At 39.2% G+C, this 24,401-nt stretch overlaps 1 protein-coding gene across 1 annotated transcript in view; it reads left to right on the forward strand.

Annotated features, from left to right (window-relative positions):
• Window positions 1–13,516, forward strand: part of YLPM1 (YLP motif containing 1) — a 66,277-nt gene extending 52,761 nt beyond the window's left edge. Inside the window, 4 exon segments of the mRNA XM_047794539.1 lie at window positions 760–811; window positions 6,181–6,311; window positions 12,629–12,811; window positions 13,126–13,516. Of these exon segments, the coding sequence (XP_047650495.1) occupies window positions 760–811; window positions 6,181–6,311; window positions 12,629–12,775 (330 nt within the window). The 3' untranslated portion in view covers window positions 12,776–12,811; window positions 13,126–13,516.
• The last annotated feature ends 10,885 nt before the right edge of the window (window positions 13,517–24,401 follow it).

The raw sequence follows: 24,401 nt of genomic DNA on the forward strand, positions 1-24,401 counted from the left end.
ATCTTATATAGGACTTTGTTTGAAATAAACCACCCAGTATTTTATTAAATAAAAAATAAGTTGCCTGTGGAGATTTCTGGTTTTCCATAAATAGGAAAATATAATTTTAAAAGACATCAGAAATAATAATCTAGTTTGCGCTGATGAAAAAGTAATGCTCTGAACTTGATTCAGTAAAATTAGCCTTTGTAAAAATCTAACTGGTAAATGGATTGAGTCATTTTAAAATGAAATTGAACTTTGTAATTGTGTTCAGTGCTACCAAGTTTTCTCCTTTCTTTTGAGCATCTAAAATTACACTGGAAAATGTAATTGTCTTGGAGAACACTCTTGAGACTTCATGGCTCCTATCACTTGAGAATAGCAGTTGTATTTAGAAAATATCCTAGCTAGTATTATAAGTCCTCTGCCACTCTGAATGGTATTAATTTAGCACAGTAACTACCATACATTCTTACCGTATTTGCTATACAGCTGTTGTTCATACTACAGTTGTGTGTCCTGAACTGTAGCTGCCCCAAAGCGCCTTCATGATACTGTTCTGAAGTGACTGCTCTGAAATCTGGGCAGTGAAGTTTGGTGAATTTGGTAATTCAGTTTCTTCAAATATAATGACATTGTGTTTTCCTTAAGGATATATTTATAACTAGTGAGTGGAAAGTGAATCCATTCCCAGTTTTAATGCTTTCCAGTTCAAAAGTGATATGCATGTATGTGTCTCTTTCTAACCCTTCGAGCTTCTCTCTGTGTACAATTTAGGGTTACATTCCGAAAAGCAAATGGGAGATGGACACATCTGAGGCAAAGCTAGGTGGGTATTTCCTTTTTCCTGTTTTTATATGTGATACCTGATGGTAATGGTCATAGATCTTTCTGCTGTAAGAAGAACAAATTTCCCCAAATTTTTGCTTAAATCAAGATTTTTGGCCTACTTTTTACATCATCAGTCGATTTTGCAGGCTTTCATTTATATCTTTGGCAGAGTGGGAGAAGAGTATTTTAAAAGAACAACCTTCAGTGCCACTTAAGTTTTTTAGAGTAAATGGAAATGTGTGATAAGTTTAGTAATAAAATAATGTCACTTCTAAAATCCATTGATTTATATTAATCAGAAATGTTGGTGCAGGTGAGATTTCTACTTTTTTAAAAGAATCAACTGCAGTCCAAAGTTGCACCTGATTATGAATATTTTGGGTAATAATAGTAATCATAATAAATATTGAAGTTTAAAAATTCATTAAAAGCAGTTATTTTCCTTGTATAATAAATTAAGAGTTTTGGGCGAGGAAGGTAGATACATAATTCAGGTTTTTGAGGCGCCTGCTTTGAAAGATTCCGTTCAAATTTTCCTTCAACTTGTCTTTAGGGCCAGATAACAAGGTAAACTGGTTAAAATGATTTTCTAAAGCAAAAATTGGACTTGCTTAGTGTGGGATTCTCTGTCAAGCAGAAAATCATACATGGGTTTTCCCCTCCAATATTTCAAGGTAATATTGCAGGACATCTTTTTTACCCTCATGTAAAGAGAACCATTTAACATGTTGACTAAGATGTATTAATAAATAAGATAATGGAATAAGATTTTTTGCAAAGATTGACCTTAGTAATGTATGAAGTATGACTGCTGCGCTCTGCATTTCTTTTCCTGAAATTGTGCTGTTACTCCAGAGCTGAAGTAACTGTAGAAATAAGTCTTAAATTCGTAGAACAAATTTGAGTCATTAGCTGCTTCTTTGTGTGGGATGTATTATCTGTGTTTCTGACATCAGAGGGATGTGTTTTATACACATTTGCATAGGGTCTGCCTTTTCTTTTGCCCAAATGATCATGTGAGCCACTGATGTTGACCAGGCCTCATATTAAAAGATAATTTCATTAACTGTAGTATTGCCGTATTGTTGGGATAGGTGCTTTGTCGCAAAGTCTAGAATTTTTTTCTAGTGTATGGTGTGTGAAGATTATATGTGATTACTGACACATGTACTTCCACTTATCCTCCCTCTGTGGCAAATCTTAATAATAACCAACTGACTCCTTCCCTAAACTTTTAAAGCATTCATTAAGTGTTTAAATGCAATTAAATATGTAGGAAAATAGTGGTCACAATTACTTTTTAAACAGTAATGCTTTAGATCTGTTTATTTTGACACTAGATTAAATCTGAAGTTCTGTACTTACAGAGTAACCTGTAAGACTGTAAGTTCTGTACTTAAGTTCTGTACTTATAGAATAATCTGTAAGACCAAGTTCATTTCTCTCTTCTGTGGTTCTCTAAATAGGATTATCTCTTGGGGCAAAAAGAAATGGTAATTAAGAGACAAAGGAGGGAGTTCCTGTCATGGCTCAGCGGTAACGAACCTGACTAGTATCCATGAGGATGCGGGTTCGATCCCTGGCCTTGCTCAGTGGGTTAAGGATCCGGTGTTGCTGTGAGCTGTGGTATAGGTCACAGACACTGCTCGGATCCCGCATTGCTGTGGCAGTGGTGTAGGCGGGCAGCTACAGCTCCAGTTCGACCCCTAGCCTGGGAACTTCCGTATGCCATGGGTGCGGCCATAAAAAGATCTAAAAAAAAAAAAAAAGGGAGAGAGACAAGGGGAATTATAAAAGTGATAAATATTTTATCTAAGCATATGTTCTTTAGAGGCCTTATGTAATATTACCTAGGATAATGCTTTTTTTAACTTGAGCCAATCTATTTTCTATTTTCCTTTCTAATTTCTAAAGAGAAAGGAAAATAGAATTTACTTATGATTATTCAAGAAAATATGACATTAATCTTGGTATTGATTACTGGAAAAATTCAGGCCTGTATGCCATTTGCTTCTCAGAAAATTTATTTTATATAAATTCAGTCCATTTTAAGGACAGAATGTTATATAGTAAATTCTGGAAACAGAATTGTTAGATAAACCATTTTAATCAAAGACACTGAAGATCTAGAAATGAATCTAGGCAATAAATTCTAATATGTTTGCTATTGGGTTTTTGTTTGTGACAGTGATGTTTCATATAATGACTTGTCTCTTGCACCACTGTGTTATCTTGAGAGCTAAACCATCTGTAGAGGAAGGCAAATTGCATATAAGCATTCTTGAAAGTGCTTGTTTGCTTTTTTTGACTTTGGTCCATGGAGCCAGTTGAGAAAATTCTTTTCTAAAACATGAGGCTCTTCATTTGTGAATTAGCTTATTTATGTTGCCTTCCTTATCATAACAAAATCAATAGATTTGATTACCAGATACAAATTATTTTTCTGAGTGCTTTACCAATATTCTTAAATTACTCCTGGTAAAATGATTGTGCTGGGTGAAAACATATGCAGCTTTGGTCATGTCATACATTGAGCCAGATAAGTTCAATCTGTAACTGAGGAATTTTGATTTACAAATGAGTCTGCCAATGAGAAGATGCTCACTTACCTATAATATTTCAAGCAGCTGTTAAATCTCATTGTAGATTCTTGATCTCTGTTCATTAAGTACAGTATACAGTTCAGCCTATGTGTGAGTGTTTAGTTGGAAGTGGTGTAATTTTAGAAAATAGAAATGTTCTGAGCTGCATCTGGCATGAGTTGAAGACTGCCTGTGGCCCACCTTCAGTAGCAGCTGACTGGCTCCTTTGCAGTGGGGACAGAGGTACCTAATGCAAGGGTGGGTATCACGTGCCACATGAAATGCTGTGATTCAACATGCAAGCTACTTAAATTCCACTGCTAAGATTTTGGTTTCTCAAACTGAGAAACCAAAAGAATATTTGAGACTCTTATCATTTGAATTTAGGTTTCTTCATATCGAGTACTTTGGCTTTTCTCCTCTCAGTGTCATTGGTTTCTACTTATGAGTTACTGTGTACTGGCCTTCTACACGTCAGGCGATTTCATCTCTTCACAGCTGGAATGCAGTTATTATTTGTAGAGGCATGTAGCCCTTGTATGTTCACCATGAACAAATTTTCAGGAATATAATTTATGTTCATAAAATATGTAGATGTATCTAAAAAAGTTCTCATTTGAGTTATAATATACTGTTTTGAAGATGTGGTAAAATTCTGTGACCTGCCAGGTTGGATATTTAAACTTTCATCTTCATCCTAAAACTTTACCTTTTGAAATTCAAACCTCTGAAAGTCTTTAGTATGAGTGTATTGGACCCCCCCAGTCGTCTTCTGTAACTAACACACAACCTGGGTTCCTCTTCCCTCACCTTATCCCATACATCTGTGTGTTTGGGTTTCCAGGATGCCATGTGGAAGAGGTGTGAACCTTTCTTCAGTCCCAAGAAGGAAACTTTAAACATGTGTACAATAAAGCTTCAAATTAAACATTACAAACAGGGGTGTTCAGACTAGAAATATATGCTCTTCTGAACTTCCATGTTGCAAATATGGGACTCCTGGTCTGTAACTCCTGTGTCTGAGAAACACTTCTTGCAGTTTTCACACTGCCCTTCTGTACTGCTGCCTAGCTATGTTCTACTCGTGGAATTGAAATATGGAATTTTCCTTTGAAGTATGTGAATGTCAGAGTTGATCTTATTAAGTTTGAAAAATCCATTGAGGTTTCTTTAATATAAGTGTGTTGGAGCTGCCTGCTCTTCTGGTACAGACACTATTGAACTGAGAACAGTTTTATTGTTCGTGGGACTTCATTGGTTTTCTAATACCATATTCTGTGTCCCTGTGCAATCAAGGTGTCACTTCTTTAAGATCTTGTATAGTACGGCCTATTATATACGTGTAGATTAGAGCCATTTGGGATAATATGTGATTTACAGAGATTAGATGATTATCTCTGTTGAACTCATCCATGTTAAAAATTTTCCACAGTGATAACGATAAAAATTTCTTGAGTTTTGTAAAGTGTTATAGTTTGCCTTACTGATTTTTCAATAATACTGCTTTATGGGGGAGGGGCTTAGGAAATAAACTCTTTGCCAAGTATGCAAAATCTTACTAATTTTTGAGGCCTGTATGGTATGGCACAGTTAGTTGTGTGTGAAACTTTTACATTTGAAATATAAACTCACCTTGCTTCCTGCCACTGCTTCCATTGTACTTTTCTTTTCATATTAAGTTCTCTCCAACTTGGTGCCTAAAAAGTTTCTGTTATATATATTCTGCACCCTTTATGGAGTTAGATGAATTGTGGTTATTATGTGATTCTGAAGTGTTCAAGTTTTCTTTTATTGACCTGCTTAATGATAGTGTGTTTATAACTACTGATGATTGAAAGTTTAGTGCTTCATTGTAGCATATATATGTGTGTGTGTGTATAGATATATGTGTGTGTGTATAGATACACACACATATGTATATAACTCATAATATTTTACATGTGGAATTCAAAATCAGAATTAACAACAAATAAAAAAGACCACACATTTTCATCATGTGTTCTTGAAGACACCTAATCTCCTATCTTATAATTTCTGAATGGGCAGTCACTATTCATTTAATTAATTACAGTTTGGGGCCTTCGGAAAGCCTAGCCATCTCAGATTGAGCCTTCAGAGAGAAAATTCAGATCCAGTCACTTTGGCTGACTAGCCATTTAGCCTCAGAATGGTCAATAGTATTTCATAGTATATAACCAAAGAAAGTGGTGATCGTATAATCAGCTTACTCCTAAATGTGAACTTGTGGCAAATCCTCCCACCATGGTCAAAATCCCAAGAAACTGTTAATCTAAAATTTTTCTGAACATTAGCTTGGCTCATTAAGTTCTTATACTACCTGCTTTTCATGTAACAGTTTATCACACATGAGTGCAAAGCAAATGGATGGTGTTAATATTGTGTTAAAGAAAAAAAAAAAAAAGAATGGAAGAAATTGCTCTTAGAAAAACCCAACGCTGCATTTTCCTTCAGAACATGAGAGCTAAGGCGTTGTGATTTTAGGTGGAGCAGGAAACAAGTGCCTTCTCTTGCTCCGCCCATATTTGTTACTTAAGCTAACATAGTAATGTAAAGGCTGCCAGTATGAACACCAGACAAACAATGGAAATTGCACAGAACTTGATATTATCTCAGCCAAGAAGAGAGTTTGGATCTACGAGTGATGCTGCTCTCAAAAATGCGGATGTGCCTTCTGACAGTGTTCCAGCCTTCTTTCCCCTTGTTTGTGTGTTGTGTGCAAACTCACACTCTCCCTTAATGCTGCGGCTCTGTGTTTGTCCTTCAGACAAGTTGGATGGCTTGAGAACTGGTACTAAAAGGAAACGTGACTGGGAGGCTATTGCCAGCAGAATGGAGGATTATCTTCAGCTCCCTGATGATTATGACACTCGTGCTTCTGAACCTGGGAAGAAGAGGGTAAGAGACTATCAGTAACTACCAACAGATGAAGAGCCCGTTTAGGTACTCGGTTTTAGAAAATTACAGGCAGATAATCATATGAATGCTATTTTTTTGTAGAGTGATTTGTTTTATACTGTATCATATTACGTGTTAAAAAAAAAAAAAAAGAATCAGACCTTACAGATTACCAGATCAAAATGTACAAATAACTTTAAAAATGGAGAGCAGAGCCTCACATGGCTAGCATGTTGCCAGCTTTAGAGGAATTTGGAGAGGCTGCTTATGCTATTTTGTCATGGGGCAGAAGAGCTAGGTACAAAGAGTATTGAGAACCTGTGGGGCTTTTTTTGTTTTTAATTTTTTTGAAGTATAATCAATTGGGACTTTTTAATGGATTAGTTATAGAGGGTCCAGGATGGATGGAAGTCAAAGGTGACTCTTCAGGATTGTGGCCGTAAACATTCCATGTATATGGTGCCACTTACTGAGTTAGTGAAAAGTAAGGGATTCATAAATTTGAGTGAAAAATCAGAAGTTCAGTGAGGTACCAGTTAAATTAGACGTGATGATAGGACTCAGGAGGTGTTGTTGTTGTTGTTGTTGTTATTTGCCAAGCCTGTGGCATGCGGAAGTTCCCAGGCCAGGGAGGAGTTGAAAGTTTAGAAGTTCAAATAGAGGTAAATGTTTTAAGAAGTAAAGAATAGTCCATTGTTAAATGATACAGAGAAGACAAGTAAATTGGGAAAAGAGAAATAGCCATTTGGATTTGGCAACATGGAGATTGTTGATGATTAATTAAAAAAAAAAAAAAGTCAAGCTTTCTTAGAGAAGTGAAGGATAGAAGCCAATTTGGAGCAGACTGAAGAAGGAATAGGAAACGGGGAAGTGCAGAACAGCAAACATAGACAATTCTTTGAAGAAGTTTTGCTGTAATAGGGAGCAGAGAAATGAAGCCAGGATGTTGGATAGGTCTTCCACGTAAATGTCAAATTCAATAAAAATGATATTTCTATGTATCCTTTAGAACAAAATAACAAAGTAAGAGGGATCATATTATATATGATCTGCATAAGCCTTTTTCAGCTATTCTCTCTTGATCTTTCTGTATAAATAAACACAGACCTACCATTCTTATTGAATGGCTGCCTAGTAGGCCATTGTTGAACAGTCAGGTATTTATCTAGCCCCTCATCAATGGATGCTTATGCTGTTTTCACTTTATTGCTAATATAAATACTGTGGTGAAAGTCATATGCCTATGTCTTGGCACCTTTTTGACACTCTAACTCTAGGGTGTATTTTTAGCCTTAAAGCTACAATACATTCATAGAATGGGATCTGTCATTCTGACAGATATTGTGAGGTTGTATTCTAAAAAGGTTGCATCTGTACATATATCCACATGTGAGTAAATGCCTGCTTGTCCACACTTGCACCAGCAGTGTTGTTATCGAACTTACTAACTTTTGACAATCTGATAGAAGAAAAAAAATGGTATGTTGTTTTGCATTTCTCAAAGAATGAGGTTGCTTATCATTCCTTTATCTTTACACATCATTTCTTTTCTATGAATTCCCTCAGTACTCTAATATTAAAAGGATGTTTATTGTAAGAGAATAAAAATGCCAGTAAAACTTCATCACAGTGGACAACATTACTAAGAACTCCAGTTTCAAAGCTCTTTGAAATATTGTCAACAGTCCCTAGGCCTGCCCTTGCCTGTGTGTCTTGAGGGGATGAGGAAGAGAGACCTGATTAGTGGCCTTCGGTATTGTGCCCAGCTCCACTCAGGGACTACGTGTCTTGATACCTCTTATTCTAGTTTGTTGTTTTGTTTTTTTTTTTCCTCTTTTAGAACTGCACCTGTGGCATGTGAAAGTTCCCAGGCTAGGGGTTGAATCACAGCTACAGCTGCCAGCCTACACCACAGCCACAGCAATGTAGAATCTGAGCTGTGTCTGCAACTTACACCACAGCTCATGGCAACACTGGATCCTTAACCCACTGAGCGAGGCCAGGGATCAGACCCGCCTCCTTGTGGATCCTAGTTGGGTTTGTTACCACTGAGCCATGATGGGAACTCCTTATTCCAGTTTTGAGGTTGGCTTGGGGCAACAAAAATAGAAATAGCTCTTCCTTGGGAATAATAATTTGGTGTAGTTTGGTAACAGTGAATAACCTCAAATGAGAAATATTTTTCTCTAGTTCATTTCTGGTCAGGTAACTATCACTCTCTTCAATAAGGAGTATGTGATCCCATGTAATTTACTTTGTAAGCTGGGTGGACAAAGAGGATGAGCTGTGCATATCCCAATTCTTTAAAGTGTCTCCTCTTTTAATTCTCCTCCCTGTCTTTCACCTTCATTTAAAGTAATACTGAACACTCAAACCACTCACCAAAATCAACCTCAGAGTACAAGGAAACCCTGTCAGTGGTAAGGCATTCAGGATTCATTACTCATTCCTTTCCTTTCCTTTCTGTTCATGGGGTCTCTTGATTTCTTTTTTTTTTTTTTTGTCTTTTTGCCTTTTCTAGGGCCACTCTTGCAGCATATGGAGGTTCCCAGGCTAGGGGTCGAATTGGAGCTATAGCCGCTGGCCTACATCACAGCCACAACAACGCGGGATCCAAGCCGTGTCTGCAACCCTCACCACAGTTCACGGTAACGCCAGATCCTTAACCCACTGAGCAAGGCCAGGGATCAAACCTGCAACCTCGTGGTTCCTAGTTGGACTTGTTAACCACTGAGCCACGAAGGGAACTCCTCTTGATTTCTTTAATTCAGCTTTTTATAAATACTGGGTACATTCCTAGGATTAATTTAATTACACTGTTAGCACAAAGGTAGTTCTGTAGAGTTGATCATATTAGAATTTTATCAAAATGGCTAGATTTTAACATAATTTATTTGTTTAATTTCATTTATAAGGTTGGGTATAAAATGGTAGCTCAAGTAGACTTTAATATGTGCTTCTTTGATGACTGTGGACAAATGAATATTTCCTTTGTTTTGTTTGCTGAACTCATACATTTTAGAAATTTTTTTGGTGACAATGAATAAAATATACCTACCTGAAACTTTTGAGATTTTTTTAAGTCAGGATTTCTCTTTAACATTTTTTCAATATTTAAGATAGGCAAAAACTTGAGATTGTAAATCTCAATAAAAGTACCTCTAGGAAGATTAGGAGGGACACTGACATTTAGGAAGCCGTTTCTAGCTGAAAGTCATTATTCTGCTACTTTTATTTTTAGTGGTTTTGGTAATCATTCATTCATTCTACAACATTGCATGTCTATGTGTTAGGTCTGTGCAGTGAGGCCTCTTATGGAGTGGACTTCCAGGAGGAATCCAACATGTAAATAAAGAATGTCAGGGAGTTCCCGTCGTGGCGCAGTGGTTAACGAATCCGTCTAGGAACTATGAGGTTTCGGGTTTGATCCCTGGCCTCGCTCAGTGGGTTAAGGATCCGGCGTTGCCATGAGCTGTGGTGTAGGTCGCAGATGCAGCTCAGATCCTGCATTACTCTGGCTGTGGCTTAGGCTGGCAAGTCAGCTCCGATTGGACCCCCTGGCCTGGGAACCTCCAAATGCCAGGAGTGCGGCCCTAGAAAAGACAAAAATAAAATAAATTAAAAATTTAAAAAAAAAGATGGAGTTCCCGTCATGGCACAGCAGAAACGAATCCAACTAGGAACCATGAGGTTGCGGATTTGATCCCTGGCCTCGCTTAGTGGGTTGAGGATCCGGCATCGCCATGAGGTGTGGTGGTCGCAGACTCGGCTCGGATCTGGCATTGCTGTGACTGTGGTGTAGGCCGGCAGTTGTGACTCCGATTAGACCCCTAGCCTGGGAACCTCCATGTGCTGCGGGTTGTGGCCCTGAAAAGACGGAAAGACAAAAAAAAAAAAAAGAATGTCAGTATAACATAAATGTTTATTAGAGATGTGAACAAAATAGTAGTAGTGTCCAAAATATTTTCATTTCAGCTTTAAAATTTTGAGCATTTCTACTAAAACATATTCCTTATTTAAAAATAATTAGGAGAGTTCCTGTTGTGGCACAGCAGAAATGAATCCAACTAGTATCTGTGAGGATGTGGGATCCCTGGCCTCCCTCAGTGAGTTGGGGATCCGGTGTTGCCACGAGCTGTGGTATAGGTCGCAGATGTGGCTCGGATCCTGCATTGCTGTGGCTGTGGCATAGGCTGGTGGCTGTGGCTCCAATTTGACCCCTAGCTTGGGAACTTCCATATGCCTCAGGTGCAGCCCTAAAAAGCAAAAATAAACAATAATAATTATGTAGTTTCTTTCTTTTTTTTTCCCACCTACCCACCACCCCCACCGATGCACCCACAGCATATGGAAATTTCTGGGTCTGGGATCAAAGCCAAGCCAGAGCTGTGACGTAACCACAGCTGTAGCCACACTGGATCCTTAAGCCATTGCACTGGGAAGGGAATCAAACCAGAGCTTCCAGAGACAAGCCCAATCATTAATCTACTGCACTACAGTGGGAGCTCCTCTAAGAGCTAATTTTTAAATCTGTAGTTTATTTATTTATTTCTGGCCGCATCCACTCCACAGTTTAAAGATTGACCAGTGCGTTTACCTCTGTGGTAAGGATGTACTGTGGACTGGTTACCATTTCTTTGTTCAGTGGCCACAATCCATCTGTCTGTCCATCCATCCATTCTTCATTCCCCTTAACAATAGTCATCTTTGCTAAAATATGTGCCCTTGATCCCAAGGAGAACTGAGACAGTGTGTGTGAATCTGTCAAAATAGATACGTCAGCATTCATGGGCAAAAGGCCCAGAGATTTTGGTATACCGTAGCCCACATTCTTTATTATGCTTTTTACTTAGGCCCATGAAGAAAATTAAGCCATAGGTTTTCTGCCCACAAAGAATCAACTTTAAAAAGAGTCAGGTGTAGTCAGTTTTTCCCCACAGCTGTTACTGTATACCTTATCTTTGGCCAAATGGTTGCTAAAGACAGTGCTGAGGGGTAGGCTGCAAAACAGAAACCTAGTCATTTGAGTACTATTCTTGTAAACTATAATAGGGAAGGGCAGTGTACCTCCAAGAGCAGTAGCACGTTTCCAGGTGCTTGCACCAGCGTGGGTGAGCATGCTATCTTCCCTTTCCTTGTTACAGATCACAATCACGATAAATCACAAGCCATGTTTAAAATGCAATCTCTGAAGGCTTTAGTACTGTGCACTGCAAATCAGTGTCATAGTCTCTATTTCATCTTTTACAGGATATGTCTGCTTATATTTTTTAATTATTAATATAATTTGTAAGAATCCCTATTTTTAAACTATCAGAATACCAATAGAAAATATCCCTGGTCTATATATTTGTAGTTATAATCTTGTCATAAATGACATCAGCCGAGTCTATCTCTTGGTTTCTATCTCATAAATGGAAGTAATAATATCAGCTCCCTGTTTTCTAAGATAAATTTCCAAGAATATTATTATGTGGCGATAAATAGAATTGTCTTTGATTTAGGGTGTTTATAGTCTGTTTAGGGAAGAGCGATCTAAAAATGGATAATTGCAATATAGTGTGGAAGTTCAAAACTAGACATGCCAAAATCCAGAAGTAACTTCAGGGAAGCAATGAGTCTTTGATTGGCAAAGGACAAGAGGGGTTAAGCAAGGATTGATGACTAGGCTCATGCCAGGTGGACCAGGTTAGAGCAAAGACATTTTCAGGAAGAGAGTCTAGTATATGCAAAGTTACAGAGATGGGAAACGACCCAGTGTGCTCTGAGAGCCAGAAATAATTTTGTATTGCTGTATAAAATGCCATAGGTACTGCCCAGAGATGCTGCAGAGTAGACAGGACCGGATCCAGAGAGACCTGTGTGCCTGGGTTTTACTCTGTAGGTAGGGCAAGGATTTAAAACAGGCGGGAGTCACAGCTGTGTGTTATTTTAGGACAGTTTCTCTGGTAGAGTGGATCGGAGGGAATGAGAATGAAGATAGGAAGATTAGGTAGAGGTTAGTGCTTTACTTTAGATAAAAAACGAGGCAGTGAGCCAAAAAGTAGCAACAAAGGAGGTGGAAGGGACAGGACTGAACTGAGGTTTGAACTGTTCAGGAGCAGGTATGGTTAGGACTTGGGGGTTGATTGGAAGGGTTTTCTTTCTGTTAACTTAGGATATATAGCTTTCTCCAGTTGTCTGTAGTTAATTTCTAATTTCTTAAACTTTTGGCTTCAAAGTAGTTATCCTGCCCCTTAGACTATTGAGAAAGGTAAGAGGCTCTTTGCATATTTATTTTTTTTCTAAAGCCCTACCTAATGCTGTGTTCTTTTTAGGTGAGATGGGCAGACCTGGAAGAAAAGAAGGATGCAGATAGGAAAAGGGCCATAGGTTTTGTGGTCGGACAGACTGATTGGGAGAAGATCACAGATGAAAGTGGTCACCTGGCTGAAAAAGCCCTCAATCGAACCAAATATATATGAGACTTAGTTTTTGAATGGAGTCATTATTCCTCTAAGGTAAGGGTTCACAATTGTATAAATAGCCTACTGTATGTTGTTTTAGACTTTGAGATAAAGAAGACAGCATGCTTTGCTAAAAATGCTTTTCTTATGTATTTTTCTGGTTCTAAGAGTAAGTATGTGCTAGTTGCCAGCATTTACGATGCAGGATATTGGGAAAGGGAGCAATTTTCTGCAACCTGGCTCACTAATAAAAATGTAAGACTTAAGAAAAACTTGGATTCTATAGATTTGGGAAGGAGTGGAGAGATGAAACACTATAATTCCTGTCTGTTTTTTCCTGCCATGACAGCCTTTTCTTTTCTTTCCAGGCGGTTCCCCGTGAGGTGATCTGAAGCCAAGGCCTCATGGAGCTTCGTTGTGTGTCACCTTGCCTCCACGTTTCAGTTTTTGTTTTGTTTCTACTGCTTTAGTTTATAAAGTTCTCCAGTGTCCCCAAGAGGTATTAGAATCTTGCTCTACCCAAGCAAGACATTAATTTTCTTTTTAACTACTTTTGGGGAGGGAGGGAGTGATAGCATAACTGCTGAAGCCAGGTGGAGGTCTGCTGGAGGACTCCAACAGACAGCGTTTCCTCCACTGTACAGTGTCACAGACTATCTCTATCATCATTGCTTCGTGGCTGTTTTGTTTTTTACTGTATGTAACTGGTAGTTGACTGTACTAGGATTAAAAAAAAATAAACTTTCTTGATAAAGCCAATGAGATTCATGGGCTGTACAGCATGAGCCCCTTTCTCTTGTTTTCTTAATTTTATTTTTATTGTTTTTTTTTTTAATATGGTGTGTTCTAATTACCTACTGGTTGAACATCCCCAAACCTCTTTCCCATTGTATATTTTGTAGTTCAGTGCTTCCATAGCACATGCTCGAAACACAAGGCTCAGTGACACTTACCTTTGTTTTATAGCCGATTTCCTTCTCTATTGTTGCGACTTGACTAGGGGAGACGATTTCAAATATCCATCTGTCCCCTGGAGCACATCTGTTCTGCATCAGGATGTTTTATTGTTTCATTTTTTTTGAACCTTTCTCTGCTCCACCCTTTATTTTTTACATCCTCTTTCCTTTCTCCCTTGGTGCTCGGTTATGTTTTGATTTTTCCCTGATCTGGCTTTGACTCCTGGTAGACAAACTGATATACGCCTTGGAATTCAGGAGCTTGTTGCTTTGCTGCTGATCTTGAATTGTTGATTTTTAAGGCGAGGTTGCAGGGCAGAAGTATGGTGATGCCGAGCGCTCTGGCAGGCAGCCTTCAGGTCTGTCAGGTTTTCAGGTACTTGCCAGATTGCTCATTATTGGGAAGCATAGCCTTCTCGTAGAATTTCCTCGCTTATAGATGGTGCCTAGAAATATACAGAGCTAGAACCCAAATATTTAAATTCCTATTTAAAAACAGAAAAGGAGCTCTTTTCCCTTTTTCATTCTGCAAAGGAAAAAAAAGTTATTTCCAGCAGGAGAGAAGACAGAGAAGAAACTTCTTCCTCAAACATCATTTCCACTTTGTAATCCAACTCAGCAAGCTGTAAATTTGTTTACAAAAGGCTTGAATATTTTGACATGTTTACTTTGGGGCTATAGATAAGAACCTTTTAGTTTTATGACCTCCGTTAAATACTGTGTGAATAGAGATAATATTTATTACCATTCAAATAGTATCACTCTGGGTTCAAGAACTTGAAATTATAACACTGAGGGCCAGTTTAATGGGAAGTTCTGACAGCTTTCTGTACTTTATCTTTCCTGTAATTCTGAATGTTTACACACGTAAGAGGCTTTAAGTTTATTAACAAGTCAATATTGAATGTGTGATTGCTACGTTGAGTAACTTCCTCTGATTGTAGTATTTAACAAGCTACTTTGGTTGCCTCTTAGCCAACAAAACATTTCTATGTAGTGATCTTTCTCAGCTGCCTTTCTTAGGTTGAGTGAAGGTATATCACAGGATAGCCAATAGAATTATCGTTTATACAGAGACCAATTTATTAATTACTGAATCTACCAAATGTCTGTTCCCATCAGAAACAAAATTTCCAGAATGTATTCTTTAGTTCGGGAGGTATATATGTTCTTATAGAGGATGTTTTACTTCAGTTTTCTTAAGCTTTTTGTGTTCTGACAGACAGTATTCAGAATGCTAATGAAATTAGAAGTGATAGTCACCCATGACTCACTTTAAATCTGTCCTGGTTTTGTCTTGCAGCCATGGCTCTGTGTTTGCTATCTTATGCCAAGAGAGGGTAGGGAAATGTGAACAGGGTCAGAAATTGCCTCTGCCAAGTTCCCTTCCTGGCTCAGCGGAAATGAATCTGACTAATGTATACATTAGGATGCAGGTTCGATCCCTGGCCTCGCTCTGGGTTAAGGATCCAGCATTGCCACAAGCTGTGGTGTAGGTCGCAGACATGGCTCAGATCCCGTGTTGCTGTGACTGTGGCGTAGGCTGGTAGCTACTGCTCCGATTCGACCCCCAGCCTGGGAACCTCCATATGCTATGATTGTGGCCCTAAAAAGACAGAAGAAAAGAAAAGAAATTGCTTCTGCTGATTTTTAGAAGATAGAGATTAACATGACCTTAGGTGATGAGCACAGAATGTTGCCTCCTTTAGAAAATTGGCACCAAAAAGAAATAGAGACTGTCAGTTGAAATTTGACTTTGCTAGTTTGATTTGGAACTGTTAAATTCTTAAATTTGCATTATCACTAGAATAGGAAACAAGTTCAGGGAACTCTTGGAAATATTAGTGCGTGTAGAAATTGCCTTGGTAACTCAAATGTTTTAATGTAGTCTGCTTGTTGATATTTATTTGATTCACATAATTTTCTAGAAGTTCAAATTTGATTCAGATGTCGGGTTAATTCAGAAGTTTTTTGGGTTTGGTTTTGTTTTGTTTTAAGGGCTACTACACCTTTGGCATTGGAAATTTGGAAATTCCCAGGCTAGGGGTTGAATTGGAGCTGCAACTGAGTCCTACACCACAGCCACAGCAATACCAGATCCACAGTTGCATCTGTGACCTATACCGAAGCTTGCAGCAATGCCAGATTCTTTTTTTTTTTTTTTGTCTTTTTGCTATTTCTTGCGCCGCTCCCGCGGCATATGGAGGTTCCCAGGCTAGGGGGTCTAATCGGAGCTGTAGCCACCAGCCTACGCCAGAGCCACAGCAACGCAGAATCTGAGCCGCATCTGCAACCTACACCACAGCTCATTGCAACGCCGGATCATTAACCCACTGAGCAAGGGCAGGGACCGAACCTGCAACCTCATGGTTCCTAGTCAGATTCGTTAACCACTGTGCCATGACAGGAACTCCAGCAATGCCAGATTCTTAACCCACTGAGTGAGGCCGGGGATCAAACCCACATCCTCATAGAGGCAACATCAGGTCCTTGACCTGCTTACCACAATGGAAACTCTGAAAGTTTTTATGATGAAGGTAAAATCTTAAATTTTCCAGTTGGATTCATTTCCCTTGTGAAAAAATTCTCATTGTTGATTGGACATATCAAAGTAAGTGCCATCGTATCTGGAGACCAAGTATTTAGTTCTAAATTGGATTGACTAAAAATTTCTTACTTTGAAGGTACCTCAGCTTTTTGTTAAGTATTTTATCTTCCTAACTGTGCAAGTTGTAGGTATTTTGGTAATGTTAGATGTCTAGAGCCAGCTGACTGCTGGGACTGTGAAAGCAGCAGGTTGTCAGCTACAAAGAGACCATACAGCTGTTTCAGATGGATTTCAGAGTTGAGGGTTACCAAAATGGAGATGAATTTTAATAGGCCGTAGAAGAATGAGCTCTCATTTCTAGTATTAACCAACCCTGGTACAGGTTCAGATTCCTTTCTTAGAAGCTATGTGACCTTAACCAAATTATTTACTGGATCTGAGCTCTGGTTTCCTCATCTATAAAGTGAAAATAAGAAAATTCCCCTATTAAAGGTTGCTGTGGGGAGTAAATTGAGATACTGCTTGTAAAGCTGTTTGGCACAGTACCAAGCTCAAAAATTGGTTCCTATCATTATCATTATTTTTTGACTTGTTCTCATATGTGCTTTTACAATTCAAAGTTTTCAATTGGCTTGAAGACAGTTGTCATTTTTTTTATAGTTCACTACTATAACTGAGCTATGCCATATGAAACGGTGCAGTATGTGTAGGTTGGGAGAGTCATAATTTATAAGAGCATTTTCAGGCAACCAGTGACCCTGACCTTCAGAACCAGTGTGGAGGCTGAAGAGAAGCACCTAGGTGCCAAGGCTAATTAGTAAGTTCCCAGGAGGGACTCAGTAGTGATGGAAAGCAGTTGCCAGACCACATGTGTGGACACAGGCGAAGGCCCTGCAGCGGTGATTTGCCTTGTCACATATTCAAAAAGAAAAGAGTAATTTTATGAGTGAGTAGTACATTCATATGGTGTAAAATTTAGACAGTTCAAGACTCTATATATATTGACATCATCCCAGTCCTCAACCTCCCACTATCCCATCTGTAGAGGCAGCCAGTTTTGACTGTTTCTTTTGTGTCCTTTCAGAAAAATTCTGTGGATAAGCATTAATATTTTTGTTTCAGTTTACCCTAATGGTAGAGCGCTAGCTAGACACACTATGCATGTTTATTTTAAAATTTTTTTTTATTTTTTATAGTATATCTTAGAGGTCACTCTGGCCACGTATAGAACATTCCCATTCTCATCCCTCCTCCTCCCCTCTCTCCCTTCTCCCCCCTACCCCTTATCCTCATCTTTAATTTTCCAGAGAATACCTTCTGATGTGTAAGGAACTTTACTGAAAAATGTCAGCAATTCATCTGTATTTCTGTCCTTTTCGTGGCGTGGAGTATATGTCATATGGGTATGTTTCTGTAGTATTATAACCTGTCAGTTTCTGTCCCACCTCCGTCTTTCCCCCCCCCCCCCCCCCCCCCGTCTATAAGCCTTGGCAACCACTAATCTGTTCTCCATTTCTGTGGTTTTATTATTTGAAGAATGTTTATAAATGAATTCATGCATTTTGTAAATGTAACCTTTGGGGGTTGTGTTTTTTGGCTTTTTTTTTCATCTGGTCTAATTCCCTTGACAGTCATTCAAGTTGTTATGTGTGTCAGTGGTTTGTTCCACTTTCTTCCTCAGTAGCATTCTATCTCATTCTTTTTTTTTTTTTTTTTATCTTTTTGCCTTTTCTAGGGCGGCTTCCGAGGCATATGGAGATTCCCAGGCTAGGGGTCCAATCGGAGCCGTAGCCTGCAGCCTATGCCACAGCTCACGGCAATGCCGGGTCCTTAACCCACTGAGCAAGGCCAGGGATCGAACCCACAACCTCATGGTTCCTAGTCAGATTTGTTAACCACTGTGCCACAACGGGAACTCCCATCCCATTCTTTTTTATAGCTATAGAATGTTTCATTTTGTTTTTACCATAATTTAACTTACCAGGTCTCTGTTGATGAGCATTTAAGCTGTCTCTTGCTCGTATAAATTGTACATCTTGTATATTATCATCATCTCCCTACTTCCTATTCTTGCCTAATTTCATCCTAATGGCATCCTTTCCATAGACATCCTCAGGGTGACAAGTGCTTAAGAGCCAGCACAGCACAGCACAGCAGTGAACTGTCAAGGGAGATAACAATAATGAAATAAAATGAAAAAGGCAAATCTTGTTTCCCAGGGACTTCTGCGTGATAGGATTCTGACATGCCTTGAGGGCTGGAGTGGCCAGAGGCGCTGATGGTTCATGGTCCACATGTGACTAAGAGTCAGGACTTAGTCCTCTGTCCTCTGTACCTGGATATTTATGTGTCTTCACCTCAGTGGCTGATCTGATCTCACTTCTCAGACTGCATTGCTTTCACAATAGAGTGTAGTCAGGGACCCTCTTCATGGCTGGAGCTGAGCTTCTACAGTTTCGGACAGTCCTCGACCTGCCAGCAGGAACTTGCATTTGTGATCCTATAAAGAGCTTGTAAATTTAATGGTTTATTATGTAGGGCAAGACTTGACTTTGAATCTTCTACCTAAGAATCTTAAACTTTCTACCAAATACTCACATTCTTGTTTCTGACAATACTGATCTAGATCATAGATCCCTTTCCTACCCAACTAGTATCCATGAGCATGTAGGTTCGATCCCTGGCCTTGCTCAGTGGGTTAAGGATCTGGCGTTGCTGTGGCTGTGGTGTAGGCTGGCAGCTGTAGTTCCAATTTGACCCCTGGCCTGGAAACTTTAATATGCTGCACCTGTGGCCCTATAAAAAGAGTAATAATAATAAATAAATAGAAAATAAATTTTAAAAAATAAAAAGTTTCTTCCACTGTGACTTGAAATCCCACTCTACAATCTGTTGTTTCAAATGACAGTTTCTCTTTCTTGACTAGACATGTCTAATGTTTTTTTCTTTATGGCAACTAGCTTGGTGCATGGCTCGTGTATCTGTAGAATGAACGAATAGAGAGGCTCTCTCCTATGTGTATGGCACTGGTCACTTATTCAGAGCTGGACAGGTAATGAGTGAGGAGGAGGGTAGCAAACTAGAGAAGAAGGTAGGTCCTGTTAAAGTGGAAGCAGCGCCTGCTCTGGCACAGCAGATTTGGGCTACCTGGGGATTTGGAGTCTTGTGTTACCAGATTTTCTGGGGTTTCAGAAGTGAGAAAACTAGATTTTTTATTTATTTATTTTTACTTTTTTTATCTTTTTGCCTTTTCTAGGGCCACTCCTGTGGCATATGGAGGTCTAATCTGAGCTGTAGCCTCTGGCCTATGCCAGAGCCACAGCAGTGAGGGATCTGAGCCGCGTCTGTGACCTACACCACAGCTCACAGCAACGCCGGATCCTTAACCCACTGAGCAAGGCCAGGGACTGAACCCGCAACCTCATGGTTCCTACTCGGATTCGTTAACCGCTGAGCCATGACAGGAACTCCAAGAAAACTGGATATGTGAGGTCATCAATATGTCGGCACCAAAAACTTTTTCATGTCTTGTTTGGGGTTTTTTTGTAACTGCTTTGGACCATATAGGCTGCCTGTCATTTCATACTCAAAAGTCATCGAGTTGAAACTCTGGATACTTAGATAAGAGCTTGAAGAGGCCTTAGAGCTCATTCCTATCAAGTTCTTTCATTTTACAAATGAAGTTTCTGAGGCTGAAAAGCGAAATGACTTGCTGAAAGTCTCAGTTATTTGGTGACAAAACAAGGCTAAAACTTGGTTTTCCTGGTCCATAACCTAGCACTTTGGTTTTCTGTAACTGCTATACCTCCTTTACGAGGGCCTTCATAAGTCCCAGGGTGGCAGACCCTCTGGTATTGCATGTGTTATGTGTGCATGTGCACATCTGCGTGTTTACTAAATTCTTTGGGCCGGGAAATCCATTCTGACGGAAATACATCTGTCAGGAACAATGTGACTCACTTGATTATCTCTGAAACCGTCTTCCTTGAACTCTCCGAAGCATAAAGTAGCTGTATACATAGGAGCTCACCTATTACTTGTAGATTGGTTGATACTTCTTTTTAATCTCGGAAGCTTAAAATTTTGACAAGAGTATTGAATTGATTATTGTTCAAGAGCAGTGGGATTTTCTCTAGAAAACCATTCATATATCGATGCTTTTAGAAGCAGCTAGCTTATAGAAGCTTATATGCCTTATATACGAGCTTGTGTTTAAGCCATAAGCTCAGATGGCTTATAGAGATAATTTTGTTTTCTGCAATATATAATTTTTTATGTAATGTAACTAGAGTATTTGCTTTGGCTCCACTGATGAGTATTATTCCTGCTTTACTTTGAGGGTCCCTATTACCCACCTTATTAGGGACAAACACAGCAACTTGGCAGTGAAGTCTGTTAATAACATGATCCCAGTTACTTCCTGTACTTCCACTTTTCTTACCACGTGTACAACTACACAGCAGGTTCACTGTATGACTTGCTGTTCCCCCCAATACTCCCTAAAATTTTCTGTTTACTGCCTCCTTTTTATCTCATTTGTTAGAAATTGTAACTGTCTTGGCGTTCCTGTTGTAGTGCAGCAGAAACGAATCCTACTAGTATCCATGAGGATGCAGGTTTGATCCCTGGCCTCGCTCAGTGGGTCAGGGATCTGGCATTGCTGTGAGCTGTGACATAGGTCGCAGACAAGGCTCGGATCCCGTATTGCTGTGGCTGTGGTGTAGGCCGGCAGTTGCAGCTCTGATTCGACCCCTAGCCTGGGAACTTCCATATGCCACAGGTGTGCCCCTAAAAAGCAAAAAGAAAAAAGAAAAAGAAAGAAAGAAGAGAAGAAAATGTAACTATCTTAAGGCCCAGCGTGCGTGCTACCTTCTCCCTGAAGCTTTCCTATCCTACTCCGTCTTGCAGCTTTCATAGGACTTTGCTTGTATTTTGTGACCTCAATTTGCCTTTCTAGGAGAGTAACTTATATACCTGTCTATTCTTTCTTCCCTATCCCTTTCAACTCCCAAAGGCAAGCTCCTAGAGGGTAAGAACTATGTTTTATTCATCTTCCATTCTTGTAACATTGAATATGCAATACCCATTATGTATAGTTGGTGCTCAACAAGCATGTTTAGAATTGATGGCATGGTGTATTTTAAATATGAAATTAATTCATATAGGTAAATATATGTGTAATTTACAAAACTCCAGTTTTTGTTCGCTTTATCACTGTCTGTGTATCTTTGGGCTGGTGGCATATCCGTAAGCGTTATATAAATCAGGCATCTGAAAATCAAATGTCTGCTATGGACAGGAAGATATCATAAGTGAGGGAATTGGCCATTGGTTTCATAATGGCATGCTGAGCTGTATTCTTTCATCAGAAACATATGTTTTTGCAATTGGACATGTAGAAATAGTCTCATAGAAAAATATCCTCTTTCTCATTTTTTTTCTTGAAACATCTGACGCTCTGCATCTTGTTGCTTTCCCACTCTTGGTAGGACTGTAAGTACAAATATTAATTATCTTCCTAACTCCTCTGTGAGAAAAACAGCAGTGGAAGCAGAATGATACTGGCAGCTGACTCTCAACCTTAGTATTAAGGAGGTAGCAGGGCATGGTGGGGACTGGGCTGTTGCATAGTGCTTGCTCTGTCTCAGTGCGACGTTCTTCTCCAGCCAGTGGTTGCCATGAAGCAAGGTAGACTCCGTGTTACCAGATGAAGATAAAGTGGAAATATCAACTTTTATGTGAAACAGTCTTTCAAAATACCATGAGGACAATCCAGTAGAGGTAAAACAGTCACATCTGGAAGCCACATATTTTGGCCATCATTTTGGGACTTCTGGTATATACAGTAAGGGATGGTGAATCCTGGAAGACAGTCATTGTGAAGAAGATATGTATAGTGAAGGAAACATCAGGTTATATCACTGACTGTATAAAAATATTGACCAGCCCCTTTTAATTGATATTAATTGTTAATTGATATTTGGAATGAGCAGTTCTGTTTTCATTGAGCCATATGGTAATACATACATAATGTACTGATGCTGGATTTGCAGTGGGTTAATTGTTGTCCATTGCTTGCTTTCACGTGGAAGCGTGTGTATTGCCCTCCTTCCTAACATCCTTCCAATGCCTCCATTTATCAAGGTGCAGGTAAGCACTGTGTGCGCACAATTAAATAGTGGGCACACACCTTTCCCAGAGAAAGAAGACAGCGAGAATTGAGCACCCATACCCGGATGTGAATTTGACCCGAATGTTCTCTTAACTCTCCTTTACTTTCTACTATTTCAACTGGGGAAAGAGGATGCTTGTCATTAAATCTTCTTTGTTGCCACCTATCAGTGTCAAGGTGGGTATACTTTTGATTTCTTAAAAGTATTTTGGGGGTATTATCTTTTTCAGATTCATTTCAGCCATAAAATGTGAACTCATTGTCAATATTTTTAAAAAGTTACAGATAATACTAAAGCCCCCATTGAGCAACAGACACCTTAAAATCTTAGAGGTGATTACTATTAACCTGTTGGAATGGGGCTTTCCAAACCTTTTTCTGTGCCTTTATATGCATATGTATGTATATGTAAGGATATATAGTTTAATTTTTTTCATGAGTGATATATATATATATATATTTTTTTTTTTTTTTTGCTTTTTAGGGCCTCACTTGCATTATATGGAAGTTCCCAGGCTAGGGGTCTAATTGGAGCTACAGTTGTCAGCCACAGCCACAGCAGTACACAGCAATATAGGATCCAAGCTGCATCCGCGACCTTATACCACAGCTCACAGCAATGCCAGATCCCTAACTCACTGAGTCCAGAGATCAAACCTGCATCCTCATGGATACTAGTTGGATTTGTTTCCACTGCACCACAGCAAGAACTCTCTACACATTTTCTTTCTCTCTCTCTCTCTTTTTTTTTTTGTCTTTTGTCTTTTTAGGGCTGCACCCATGGCATATGGAGGTTCCCAGGCTAGGGGTCTAATCGGAGCTGTTGCTGCCAGCCTACACCACAGCCATAGCAGTGCCAGATCCAAGCCGCACCTGCCACCTACACCACAGCTCACAGCAATGCTGGATCCTTAACCCACTGAGCGAGGCCAGGGATCAAACCTGCAACCTCATGGTTCCTCGTCAGATTCGTTTCTGCTGCGCCATGACAGGGACTCCCCTATACATTTTCTTTAATACTAGTTTGAACAATCCTGGAAGTTGTATGTTTTGATACTGTGTCATGTCCAGAAAAAAAAAGTTTAGTGAAATCTGGAATACCCACTTCTTAAGAGAATCTTGTTCATTTAGGTATTAAAACTTTGATTAAAAGAATATTCACTATACAGATTACCAATACTGGAAATGAAGGAGAGGACCTCACTACAGTTTCCCTGGACATTTAAAGGATAACAAAGGAATGCTGTGAACAACTCTTTGCCTGTGAATTTGATAACCTAGATGAAACAGACCAATAACTTGAAAGATAACAATCTGCCAAAATTCACACAAGAAGAAAGAGACAGTTTGAATAGATGATACCTAGTAAATAAATCAGTAATCATTAACCTACCAAAACTGAAAGCTCTAGGACCAGATGGGTTCACTGGGAATTCTATTAAACACTAAGAAATTATACCAACTTTTTTTTTTTTTTTAAGGGCACCACCCACAGCATATAGAAGTTCCCAGGCGAGGGGTCAAATTGGAGCTGTATCTGCTGGCCTACATCACAGCCACACCAATGTAGGATCCAAGCTACATCTGTGACCTGCACAACAGCTCATGGCAACACTAGGTACTTGACCCACTGAACAAGGCCAGGGATTGAACCTGCATCCTTCTTGATACAAATCAGTTTTGTTACTGTTGAGCCACAATGGGAACTCCCTATGACAATTCTTTATCATCTCTTCAGAAGATAGATAAGGAATACTTCCCAATTATACTGTGAGGCTGATATTATTCTAACATCAAAATCGAAGACATTACAAGAAAAGAAAACTGTAGACTGTAAATCTCTCTCATGAAATGCAAAAATCCTCAACAAAATAGCACATCAAATCCAATAATGTATTTTTGGAAATTATGTACCACAACAAAGTGGGAATTGTTCCAGGCATACAAGGATGGTTCAACATTCAAAAG

Source organism: Phacochoerus africanus, chromosome 9, assembly GCF_016906955.1.
Source record: "Phacochoerus africanus isolate WHEZ1 chromosome 9, ROS_Pafr_v1, whole genome shotgun sequence".
Classification (NCBI taxonomy): Eukaryota; Metazoa; Chordata; class Mammalia; order Artiodactyla; family Suidae; genus Phacochoerus; species Phacochoerus africanus.